Raw genomic sequence first — 13,627 nt, forward strand, 5'->3', positions numbered from 1 at the left:
GTTTTTTCAGCACACAAGGAATACACTTTTCAACCATTCAACTATTCCAGCGGACAATAAAGAATATTTTTCACACACAGGCAGGCTACAAGCTCAAAAAACACACACAAGTGAATACGTATAACGTTTACATATTCAGACTTGTATTTTTCCTACTCGAAAACTTTGGAAGGATGGGTTTGGATAACTGACATTTCGGATAATCGACATTCAGATAAACTACTCTCTACTGTAAATAAAATAAACTCTTTTTGTGTGTGTGTGTGTGTGTGTGTGTGTGTGTGTGTGTGTGTGTATATACACATATATATTTTGATGCAAGAGTGTGTACACATACACACACATCAAATATATGTAAGAAAGATGGAGGGGAAAGGGCACAAGAAATATTTAAGGACCACAAAGAAATTGCAGTCCAAGAAGGGGGCATCTACATCAGGAAGAGCCAAAGCAACAAGAGTACAGAAACAGAATACAGAAGGACAGCTCAGAGTTGATAAGGAAGTATTTTTTTTTCCAGAAAGAAACTGTGGATGTATGGAATGACATTTCAGAAGATGCAGTAGAATCAAAATGTGTTATAAAATTCAAGAATTTCATGGGAAAGACAAAATGCAGTTCTAGTAGGTTGCCATTTTTTTTTTTTGGCATACATATTCGTTGGTTCTAGCACTTGCAGTTATTAAGTGCTGCCTCTAGCTGCCCGCTAATTGCAAGATCATTTGCTAGCTTTGAATCAAACTAAATGATGACAGGCCACTCTGCTTTTATGTAGTCATTTGAGCTACCCTACTGTTGTAAGAAATCCATTAAAAAACTTTCTACCACGTACCACATAATTATGAAAATACTCACCCATAACGGTGTCTAACCACATCTCTGCTCAGTCTTTCAGAAAGATATGTTCCAATTCTATCCAATTTTTCTGGTGCTGAAACTGCATAAAATGTCAGTTTCTCCATGTCAGCCTTAACCAGACCATCCTAGAAGCAAGAAAGAAGAAAACTCTTAGTATATTTATGGTAAATAAACAAAAAAATGAAAGTTACTTATTACTCTAATAGACATGTAGGACCTGGTCTCTCTTCCTCTACCTACAGGAGTTGATTAGATCAGCAGCTAAAAACTTTCCCAGGCTACAAAACTCATCCCCTACAGAATGGACCCTTCAAGATCTCTGTAGGCCCACATTAAAGCACAGCAAGCAAGATAAAAACAAAATTCTAAAAGAGCTTCTTAACAAGATCAAATAGCCTGCAGAAAGGAAGTTGAGTCATAGAGGAAGATGGACCTGGCCCTAAACATCTATTGTTATAGTAAGTACATAATGTTCATATGTGATAGGAGTTGGTCAGCCTCCCTTTAGCCACATGACAGATTACCAAAGCTTATAATGATAGATGATGGATGGATGCTAATAATAATACCTCAAAATGTGGCACCACCATTTACATGTTGCAGTGATGATCACTGGAACTTAAATTGCCAGGCAAAGGTACTGACTGACATTCTGCCTCCTCTCTAATCATTATTTATGTTTTTACTCATTTTACTTATTTTGCTCCCTCACGGGTGACCATCAGATACTCTGTGCCTCCCCTTGACTGCTGGGTTGACCAAACCCTCCCATCTCCTCCAGACTTGCTAGAACAATGCTTTGGGTCAGCAAGGAGAACAAGGCATCCCATGACAGTGTCACATTGCTGCCAGGGGAGTGTTTTACCTTATTAGTACCCACCCATGCACCCACCCTATATTACAGTAGAGTGGGGCGTGCAATGACTGTCAGCACTGAACTGCCTCACCCTTCCATAAGGGACTGACACAGCAGAAGGTCACACCTACCCTTGGGCAGCAAAATGGAGGTTGCATTCCAAGAAATCATCAGGAAAAATCAAACCATGCAAGTGTGCCACTACCGGTACGCCTCCTTCCACCCCAGGATGGGCAGTTCCATCCTCTCTGTATGTGCCATCAACAGCCTGTGCTTCTACTTGAACTTGGGTCATCTGAGCAATATTCAAGGTTTTATCCGTCTATGCTACCTGCACAGGGCACTATTATTATTATTAATATATTGATGACAACAGGATATGGTCTATGGGTGAAGTACAAAACTTCTGCAATCAAAAACAGAACTTCAGTCAGAAATAAGAGCCACACCAGACAAGCAACACATCAGTGTAGTACTGCCTGTTGGACAGCAAGGTAAACCAGCATCCTATAATGTAAACACAGGAACCATTAGAATGTAAAGGACTGAATAGTCAACTATTAAATGCACTGTATCGCTTACTGAAACACATAAGGGCGTGAAGTACATCCAAGTTAGTAGTGCCTTAATAAATGGAAAAGGTATAGTTATAACCCTGGAAACATACTTTAGACTACAGAGAATGCTGAACTTTCTTGCAAATGATGATAATACTGCTAATTTTGAAAGGGAAAAGTCTGTCCTGAAGGGGAAAATAATAAAGAAGATAATGCCTTTATGGAAAGAAACTGCACAAAGCTTGACCTACCCAAAAGATGAGGGGAAAGGAGATTGACACGAAATAAGGTAGAAGCCAGAAAAGGAAAATGAGGGGACTGTGCGTTCACTTGCTCCATACTTACTTTATTGACTATTTGATCGTGGGGTGGGCGGGGGGAGGGGCACTATAATAAGTGGGCTGAAAAGAAAAGAGCAGATTTTGTGTTCAACTGGTATTCCAGATACACAAATTATTAGCAATGGTGAGGTTAAGTAGAACAGACTCTAGAAGAGACAAGAAACCATGCTTCAAAGTCCCTGGAATGGGTAAGGTCCACTAGACAGGCCAGTGACAAATATTACACTGAGCATTTGCACACCCTCTCTGAATCTGATCAGAGTGCAACATGCACTGGAATTAACACTGAGCTGTATTTTCATACAAAATTCCTCCAAGGATCTCCTCAATCTGATCATTAACATACAGGAAAAGGCAAATGGACTGAAACTATGTACTTAAATTGGCTGAGCCTTGGAACCCACATGGAAAGTGGTCATTACAAAGCTCTCAAGATAAGAAAGATTAGGTACACTTATGTGAAAAATATACTACACCAGACCCGATTCCTTCAGATTAGACAGGTGACAAAGCAATCTATCTGAATATCTAAATAACAACACGAGTCCCCCAAGGGTCTATCCTTGGACCTTTACTTTTTAACATCTTTATTAATAATCTCCATCAAGCTTCCCTTCATAGTACACTTATACAATATGCAGATGATTCAACTATAATCACATCTGCTAATAACAGTTCAGATCTCCAAAAGTTATCACAAGACACTTTCACTGCCATTGAATCCTGGCTCACCGAGGCCCAACTATTACTGAATCCCAAAAAAACAAAACTTTTACTCTTCTCTTCCAAACCCCTTCTAGACTTTAAAATTTTCTCACTCAATACAGAAATCGAAATGAAATCGTAAAGAACGCTAAGCTACTTGGCATCACTACTGACGACGACAAATGTATGTTTGAAAATCACATACTCAGCTCAATCAAAAAGACCCATTTTATGCTTGGTAAACTCTATAGGCACAAGTTCTACTAGACAAAGCCTCAAACTGACACTAGCAAATAGTCTGCTTCTCCCTTCTTTTCTGTATGGTAGTTCCATCTTTACTAATCTACACACATCTCTTCTGAACAAATTACAGTCCTAAGATAGCTAAGTTTGTCTCCAATATGCCAACTCGCACTCATCACTGCCTGGCCATAAAATCTATAAAATGGCTTGATTTCCCCCATTACCTATAATTTACCCAGCTTACTCTTACCCACAAATTGCTATATACCCCTAATTACTGCCCATCTCTTCAAACAATAATACAAGCCTAGCCCCAAATCGTAACGATCCACCAAAAAACAACTTTTCACTGTAACTAAACCAAACAAAAGAGCCGGACAATGCCTCTTCCCATGCAGTTGCTAAACTATGGAATGCCCTCCCTCACTCTATCACTCAACTTGATTCAATAATAACTTAAAAAAAAAAACTGAAAGAACTATACTTCAATAACCAAGTCTGTTCCTTTACCTTTATGAATAAACCACCTTAAATTAGCTTTTGCTACTTACCCTAAAATTTGGTTCATGTCAACCCTTATGTCTATGATTTCTTCATTTGTGATTGCTACAATAAATAATGTCTAATCAGAAATTGAAATATGTTTAAAATTGTTTGACCTTTTTATTTTTGTTTTACATTTTATAATGTATAAATTGTAATCTAAAATTGTCTGTAATTGTGGAGCTTTTCTCCCCAGGCCTCCACTGAAAATGGTGCTTTCTGGCCCAGTGGACTTTCCCGGTCAATAAATACATAAATAAATAAAATAAACACAGAATTAAAACCTAGCTCCCTGGAAAGGGGCATTAATAATAAAAAGATGGAAGCGTGGCCTGCTTTAGTACAACTCTGGCATCAAACTAAATGTACTAATAGAGAGCAGGTGGCTATACAGACTATTAAAGTCATTCTCAAAGTATTCCTGGGCAACATGAGGTAGAAGTATGGTCCAGTCAGCATAAAACTGACATCTACATTAAAAAAAAATCACAGGATGATGGCCAAAGGATTTTTTTGTGTGGGTGCTGAAAGTACAGTTGTGTACCCACCATAAATGTAGATGTTCGAGTGTATTCACTGTTGCAGTCATTATACTTGGGTTATCCTGCTTGCAGGCTACCCTCAAGTCAGCCTGAATTCCAAAGTCCTGGTCTGGCGTCGGTTGCTGTCGCTTCTTCCCTGACGTCAGTGTGCCATATAAGATGCAGCCGACGTCATTTTCTTCAGTTTTTCTTGCCCCAGATGTCAGGTGCCCCCAAGAAGGTAGGCAATACATATTGCTTATAAAAAAATACAGTGAAATAAACACAATACCTTCATCTACAAGCAAATACACCACATAGGTTGTATAGTACAGAGAAGTATAGATAAGTCCCAGCAAATAAAGGGGGATGGAGGGTGGGTAACCTGGACTGCAACAGTGAATACACTCGAACATCTACATTTATGGTAGGTACACAACTGAACTATGTTCATCATGTTTCACTGTTGCAGTCATTACACTTGGGTTGAATCCCAAAGCTGAGGTAGGGCGGCTGGGTCTAAATAGGATTAGGAGTGGCTATGAGGCCCTGCAGAACTGCAGTGGCAAAGCTTGCTCTGGATTTAGAGTAGAGTAAAGAGGTAAGTGATAATGCTTGGTAAAAGTGTGCACTGAACTCCAAGTTGCAGCCTCCAAAATTTCTTTGGTTGGTACTCCTCTGAGAACGGCTGCTGAAGTAGCTGCTGCCCTGGTAGAATGTGGCCTAATATTCTAAGGCACTGACTTGCCATGCTGTGCATAGCAGAAATGAATACAGTGTCCTATCCATTTTGAAATAGTCTGTTTTGAGATAGCCTTTCCTTGTGATCCTGCAGCATAGGCTACAAACAGTTGCTCAGTTTTTCTGAAAGATTTTGTTTTGTCCAAGTATAAGCGTAGCTGCCTGTGTATGTCCAAAGAGTGCATAAGTCTCTCCCCTTTATTCTGGGGCTTTGGATAAAATATTGGCAAATGAATGGTTTGGTTAAGAGCCAAACTGGATACTACCTTTGGCATAAATGTTGGGTTTGTCCTTAGAGAAACCCTGTCCGGATGAAAAATGATAAAAGTTTCCACTGCCATTAATGCCAGTAACTCTGAGACTCTTCTTGCTGAAGTTATTGCTAGGAGCAGAGCAGTTTTCCATGATAAGAATTTTATGTCAGCTGTATTGGCTGGCTCAAAAGGAGGTAGTGTGAGCTTTTCTAAGACAAAGTTGAGGTCCCATGTAGGTATCAGTGCTCTCCTTGGGGGTCTTATGTTTTCTGCCCCTCTGAGGTACTGTTTTAGCAGAGGATGAGAGAAAATAGGAGGCTCCGTATTGTAATGAGCTGAAATGGCAGAGGCATAGATCTTAATTGATGAGAAGGATAGGCCTTTGTCCAGCATCTCAGTTAGGTATTGTAAAATCTGAGGAATATTTGGAACAAGTGGTTCAAGTCCTTGTGCCTGGTTCCAAGCACAGAATCGCTTCCATTTTTCTGCATAAGATTTCCTGGTGCTGGGCCTCCTGGATTCCAAAATGACATCCATAACAGCTTTAGAGAGAGGTGTGTTCTGAGTGGCTATATTATCCGCCATGCAGCCAGATTTAAAGTTCTGAGTTGGCTGTGCAGGATCTGATTGTTTTGTTGAGTCAGAAGATGAGGAATTAGAGGTAAAGTCCAGGCTGGGCCTTGAGACAAGCTCTTTAGGATTGGGTACCAGTGCTGGCATGGCCAGTCTGGGGCAATCAGAATCATTTTTGGCTTCTCTTGTCTGACTTTTAGGAGTACCTTGGGAAGGAGAGGCAGTGGTGGAAAGGCATACACTGTTAGGGTTTTCCAGCTGAAAGATAGAGCATCGACTTTCCATGCTTGTGAGTGATAAGTCCTTGTGCAGAATCTCTGTAGTTGGTAGTTGTGAGGGGAGGCAAAGAGATCTATGTCTGGACATCCCCATTTCCTTGTTATCATGCTAAAGTCCTGTGGATTTAGTTTCCACTCGTGAGGGTCCATGAGGTTTCTGCTTAGTTCGTCTGCCAGAGTATTTTTCTTTCCTGGCAGGAATTGTGCCTGCAGATGTACTTGACAGGTCAGTGGTGTTCCACAAAGTCATGGCTTGCCTGCAGAGGGGGTAGGAATGTGTGCCCCCTTGCTTGTATGTACCACATAACTGTAGTATTGTCCGTCTTTAGTAGTAGTTGTCCTGGATGTAGTAGATCCTCGAAGGCTGTCAGGGCATTCTGTACAGCTAGCATCTCTTTTTGATTGATGTGAAGATGCATTTGGTCCGTGGGCCATGTGCCCTAAATACATTTTCCTGCCATGTGTGCTCCCCAGGCATAATCCGATGCATCTGTTGTTAGTGTCTGCCTGGCTGTGGGTAAAGTGAAAGGCTGTCCCTTGTTGTGGTGACAGGCCAGTGCCCACCATTGAAACTCCTGTTGCAGGCAGGGAATAAGAGTTATTATTGTTTCCAGGCTGTGGCAATGCTGAGTCCAAACACTTTTTAGGTACCATTGTAGCTTCTTCATATGCAGTCTTGCATATGGAATTAGCAGAATGCAAGATGCCATGAAGCCCAAAGCCTGTAGAATTTTTCTTGCAGGTAGCTGGGTCTTTGTTGCCATTATTTGAAGGTAATGAGTCAGTTGCCTTTGCTTGTCTGGTGTGAGATAAGCCATCTGGGCAGTTGTATTTAAGCTTGCACCCAGGAATATTATCTCTTGAGAGGGCACTAGTTTTGATTTCTTTTCGTTTACTGTGTACCCTAGGCAAATTAGTAATTCTTTTACAAACGCCAGATGCTTTAGTAGAATGTCCTTGCTCTCTGTTTGAATAAGGCAGTCGTCCAAGTAGGGATATATTTTAATTCCTTTTTGTCTGCAAAATGCAATTACTGGTGCCAGGCATTTTGTGAAGACCCTGGGCGCAGTAGACAAGCCAAAGGGCAGTGCAGAGAATTGGTAATGCATTGAGCCAGCTATGAATCGGAGGTATCTTCTGCAAGATTGCCTGATTGAGACATGCAGGTATGCTTCTTTGAGGTCCAAAGTAACTAGCCAAGCCTTCTTGCCCAGCATGGGTAGAAGTTGCTGCAGTGTCAACGTTTTGAATTTTGGAACATCCAGGAAAGTGTTTAGAATTGACTGGTCCAGTATTGGTCTCCAGGCTTTGTCCTTTCTGGGTACCAAGAAAAGTCTTGAGTAAAATCCTTGTCCCTGTTCTTGCTGTGGTACTTTGTGAATAGCTCTCATGTCCATGAGAGCAGAAATTTGTTTTTGTGTCTCTGCCCATTGGTTTTATGGCAGGTCTGGCATACCTTTTGACCTTGGTAGGGTGTGAAAGTGGAACCTGTAACCCTGCGAAACAATATTCAGTACCCATTTGTCCTGGGTGATCACGTGCCAATTTTGTGAGAAAAGTGCTAGTTTTCCCCCCTGTCAAAAGGTAAGTGCTTGGCTTTTGTAGAGGGAAGTCATTGGGACTGTTTCCTATAAGGTTGTGATTTGTCTTCTCCGCCTTTGGGGGCTGAAGCACCCCATTGTTTAGGTCTGTAAGAGCCTTGTGGCTGAGATCTGCCTCTTGGGCGTCTGTATCGCCCTCTTTGTGGCCTGTCTGACACTGGAAAGGACCAATTCTTTGAAGGCCAGTTCCTGCTAAATCTAGGTGGCTGAACCTGTAAGAAATCCTTTACTGTCTGCATTGATTTTGCTTTATCCTCCATTTTCTTTAACACCTCTTCTGCCTTAACACCAAACAAAGTATCATGCTGTAATGGAGCATCCAATAATTTTGCTTTAACATGATCAGGTAAACTCTGTTCTTTTAACCAAGCATGCCTTCGAATTACAGAGCCTGTAACTGCGGCTCTGCAAGAAGCCTCTAATGAATCAAAACCACATTGTAGAGTATGCCTTCCCACTTGTTGAGCTGCATGCAATACATCCTGCATTTCCTTATTGTCAGGACATTCTGAGCTTGCAAGCATTTTCTGTTTTAGCAAAGACATTAGGTATTGTTGATATTTAAGCATGTGAAACTGGCAGTTTAAAGCCTTTACAACTAAAGTAGCAGAAGTGTAAACTTTTTTCCCCCATCTATCCAGTGCTCTAGAATCCCTATCAAAGGGAACGGGGTTTTTAGCAGTGGAAGCCTTAACCCCTTTGGGACCCTGAGAAATTGTTTCTGGGTCAGCAGCAGGGTTTTTATAAAGAAATTTATGAGAGTCTGGGACCCTGTACTATCTATCTGGCTTGACTGGTGCAGGGGGTAATGAATCAGGAGACAAACTGGATTCAGAAAAAACATCAACAATATCAAGTACTGGAGCAAGGGGCATGTGCTGAAGCAGTAAAATAAAGTCTCTTGAGCCTTTTCTTGGATTCTGAATAATCCTGGCTCTCCCAATGGAAATGCTCCCTCATGGTGTGCAGGGTTTCCCCAAAAGAGTAATCCTCGGGAGGAAAGGCTGAAGGGATAGATTCTTCAGCATCAGAGTCCTCAGAGGGAGGAAGAGAATATCCCTGATCTGAAGAGGAATCAGAGGAAATAGAAACCTGGTCAGAGCAGTCATAGTCAGTGTCTTGCCTAGGCCTTTTATCAGGAGGAGGATGGGAACCCCTGATCAAAGTAATTAGGTCTTCGGCCATTTTAAGCATCTGTTTCTTTGGCATGGATGACTGTCCAGGAGAATGCTGTACTTGTTTCTTTGTCTTTAATGGTGTTTTAGACTTTGCCTTGGCTGCTGAAGTGGACTTGATAGAAAGCTGTGAAGGTCTGAAAACACCCTCAGAAGCCGATGCCTGCTCAGCGGCTCCGGACCCAACTGAGGGAATAGTTTTCGTAGGCCCAATACCTTGAGTTTCCAGAGGCCTAGTTGTCTCCACATGGGAGTCGGAGGCAGCCTGTGGCTCTGAGGTAGCGGTTGTCAGGGGCTGCGAAAGCGCCTCACTGAGAACTGGCGACTGACCTAGAAGAGGCTTCATCGTCGGTTTTGGACCTCGGATGCCTGTCCTTTTCTTTGTCTTTGCGTTTTTTATGAATTCCGGTCGTCAGTTGCTCCGACGGCATTATGTAGTTAAACCTTCGGCCAAAGTAATGTAAAGCAAAATCAAACCGATGCTTAATAGTGCGTTGGTTGAATCTAGCACAAAACCGACAACTAGCAACATCATGGTCAGGGCCTAGGCAAGGAATACAGTAAGAGTGACAATCCTTATGAGGTATTTGCTTCCCACAAGAAATACAATTGTTATCTTTTATTGATATCGGTCTGGAGCAAGAAAAAGTTTCCCCAACGGGGTACTTAGCTTTATTGAAGACTTCGGTGCTGAAATTCGATTTCGAAAATCTCAGGAGTCGGCCGACCGACACTTGCGAACTGCTTTTGCTTCAGGCACCGCGCGGCAAGAAAGACTGAAGAAAATGGCGTCAGCTGCATCATATATACCCCTGACGCACTGATGTCAGGGAAGAGGCGACAGCAACTGACGCCGGACCAGGACTTTGGAATTCAGGCCGACTGAGGGTAGCCTGCCAGCAGGATAACCCAAGTGTAATGACTGCAACAGTGAAACACGATGAACATCAGGACCTTTGAACATTCCATTTGAGACTTGGCTTATGCAAAAAGGTGGGTTACAGTAATGGAAATGGTCTGCCTTTCTGATACAAATCTAAAAGGGTAGGGCATAAAATAACATGTGCCTTTATAAACTTCTCAAATACCTCTCTTAAATATTGCAATGAGGATGAAGACAAAAGTTAAATCTGCCTGAGATAGGTGCAGGGGGGTAGGGGTTACTTCCAGGTCTATCTGGGACAGAATGGAGGATGGAAGCCCTGGATATACTGGTGACAAGGGAATCTATCTCATGGAGTTTAACAGTATATGTTGAGCTGTGGGCCACCACAGGGCTGAAAATCCAAAAATTCACCACTGCTAATTTGTATTAATACAGGTAGTGGAGACTGTACTCCTGAACTCTAACCAAACTTTTGGCTGTGTAAACTTAAATGTAGAGCATAATGTATGAATATATCTATGTACAATTCCTAAACTCCTCCTCTTGGCACTGAAAAACAGGTGACCGCCTGAAACAGCTTCAGGGGTAAGCAAACAGAGACTGAGAAAAACATTAACCTCCAGTTTGGCTAGTACTTAAGGTGGAAGTTCCTGCACAGACTAGAACACATATATGAAAGTAATTACAGCAGACCACAAATATAGTCTACCTACAGACATAACTGGATGGAACTTACCATAAACAGTAAATGCCCTACTTTTCAGTGTTGCAGTATTCCTTACTAAAGGGATATCCTACCAAGGAAACACATCCAGCCATCATAACAAAGCCTTTGGCCCTTCTAGGTGCAGTACATCAGGCATAAAATATATGGAAGGAAGTGTGACCCCGGTATGGCTGGGGTGTTTTCCACAGCCTTGAACCAGCTCTCTGTGACTGCTCAAATGTCTGTGTCCTCCATGGAGAGACTGCTTCCAGTGAGTGCAGTTTCATGTTAAGACTCCTAGCATTTATCAGCATGACTTTGAGGTTGCTTTGGTTGGTATTTTTACATTGGGAATTTTGGTATGGCCATTGTTCTACAGTAGGCCTGATGTTTGGGGCCAGTCAGTGGAGTGCCTGCAATAGCCATATCAGAATTCCTTTACTGTTCCATGTCAGGCATTTTAGCTATTGACACGTTCTGCATTTGGTCCTCACTAACATGGGATACGATCTTTCATTTCACTCCTAGTTTTATACACTTGGGGGGGGGGGGGTGTCAGTATTTTATTTATTTATTTATTTATATTGACATTTGTTGACCGGGTTGGTCCAGCTGGGTTTGTGGCCCATTTTCAGTGGAGACCTGAGGAGAAAAGCTCCAAAAAAAAAAACACAAACAGTTTACAGAGAATCAAACATTTGTGCCAAAAATATGGCCAAAATCAGTTATACAAGAACATTAGAGAGACAAAGCAGAAATGCAAACACATGATATATACATATCAATATTTTTACAGACTAAAAAAATATATTTACATACTTACTAAAAAAATATATTTACATACTTACAAAAAGAGTTAAGTCCAACAGTATTAATTGTAGAGTTTAATAAGTATCTACGACAGTGGAGTACTTAGCTGTATGTGGAGGGACTGAAAATGTATATAGGAGGGTTGTGGGGAGCTGTGCCATTACAGACCCAGTCATCCTGGAAGTCTGGTTTCTCCACAGTACCAATATCTTGACCATTAGTAGAAGCAAGGACTAAAGACTTTTCTGCACAGGTGAAGATGGTAGTGACACATGTTTATAAGACTGTCTTTCAAACAGATGTAATAAACTATCATAAACCACTATCTTCCCATCCACAGGTCCACATTATGCTCGACTAGAATCAAGTGAAAACTGATTCTGATGGATGGGAAACCTGCTTCAGAGAAGGGGGTATTCTCTGAGACATATACGTGTCCCTCCAACATATCCAGTTTTTGTTCCAAGCAAAGTTTGTATTTAAATATGGTAGTTCTAATGCTGTTTCTTTTGTAAATGTGAAACTGGTCCATCAGAGCAGGAGCCAGGGATGTATTAGTGTGACAGACCTAGATCACCCATCAACATTCTGCAGGGGACCAAGGACAGTAATAGGGCATTTGAGGCAATCTGCATATGACATATTATGAAAGCTGTGCATTCCTTTCCTTTGCTGTATTTGGCATTCATTTAGTGGGAAAGGAGGAGTCATGAGGTTTACAGGTTCATAGGTAGGTACTAGGCTATCAGCCCTGGGGCCTATATAAGCCTAGCCAAACAGGTTCCCTGGCTTTCGTCACCCAAGAAAATTATGTTTCTGTGCCCCTGTCAAGCAGTGTCGCTGAAGTGATCTCCGGGGTGAATTTTCTATTTCCCATCCAGTCGTCAAGATTTTTCTTAGAGGGCCAATGAGGAGCTTTGCTTGACATGAATGGGTAGTTCCAGAGTTTCGGAAGTCTCTGGGACAGGAATCTATCCCTCCAGCATGTTCTGTTTATTGTGGTGACAAGGTTTAGGTCCCTGGAGTGTGTGGTTCAGAGAGATTGGGATTTCTTTAAGTGTAGCATGTCCAACAGCTCTGGGTTTGACATAGCTTTGTATGTTAGGCAGAGACAAACTCTGAGCAGGTACCCATTTTCAGTGGCGGTGCAGGGAGAAAAGCTCCAGTTACATATGGTTAACAGAAGGAAAAACTAGACATACCTAATAAAGTCATAACATTCAAGTACAGATGTGAAAACGCATTAGTTTGTTAGAATGAGAACTTAAGACGTAATGAAGTCATATCATTCAAGCACAAATTTTGAAAAACTATGCATTAGTTGGTCATAATAACAACTCAACAGACATATTAAAGTCAGTGTTCAATCATAAATTGTATGGAAAACCTGATAGGAAGATGCAGCATTATTTGCATACTTGATTATTATAATTATTAATATTCTAGAGGTCATGAAATATGGTAGCAGATTATATTGCGTAGGATAGTACAAGTAGAGAAGGAACAGTGTGATGGAGGGGATAGTAGGAATATATGTGGAAAAGCTACGAGTGTAATGTCATGGAAATGTATGTAAAGGTGTGAGTGTAACCTCATGGGAGTATATATCTCATCCTTTCCCTCTTTCTCACTGGTGGTGTCTAAACCGCCTGGCAATGTGAGCAAGCTACAGGACTCTCAGTATATAAAGTGAATAGAATATTTGCTGATTTGAGTCCAGGGCTTAAGCACTCTGCCACCTTTCCACTCCTGCATGAAACCGGCAATCTGCCCAACGGCCAGCCTCATCTGTTCTCTTTTTAAAAGCAATGATATATGTCTCCAAGTGAATTTTTTCTTGTTTTAAAAATTGCTGTTTGCCTTGCCCTAGTTTCTCTGCATCACATTGCCAGGCTGCATAAGCTCCCCAGTGAATTACCTGCCACAAATTTAGTTCTGAACCCCCCTTCCTCTTGGTATTGGCTTCCCTAGCTGTCCCC

The 13,627-nt window shown here is 41.6% G+C and overlaps 1 protein-coding gene across 1 annotated transcript in view; it reads right to left on the minus strand.

Moving 5' to 3' along the window:
* The window catches only part of EFR3A (EFR3 homolog A), a 2,300,516-nt gene that overhangs the window by 1,989,263 nt on the left and 297,626 nt on the right, over nt 1-13,627 (minus strand). The window contains exon 4 of the mRNA XM_044066245.1: nt 856-983. Coding sequence (XP_043922180.1) covers nt 856-983 — 128 coding nt within the window. The remainder of the gene's footprint in view (nt 1-855; nt 984-13,627) is intronic.

Source organism: Protopterus annectens, chromosome 3.part1 (assembly GCF_019279795.1).
Source record: "Protopterus annectens isolate FY-2018-M chromosome 3.part1, PAN1.0, whole genome shotgun sequence".
NCBI classification, from domain to species: Eukaryota; Metazoa; Chordata; order Ceratodontiformes; family Protopteridae; genus Protopterus; species Protopterus annectens.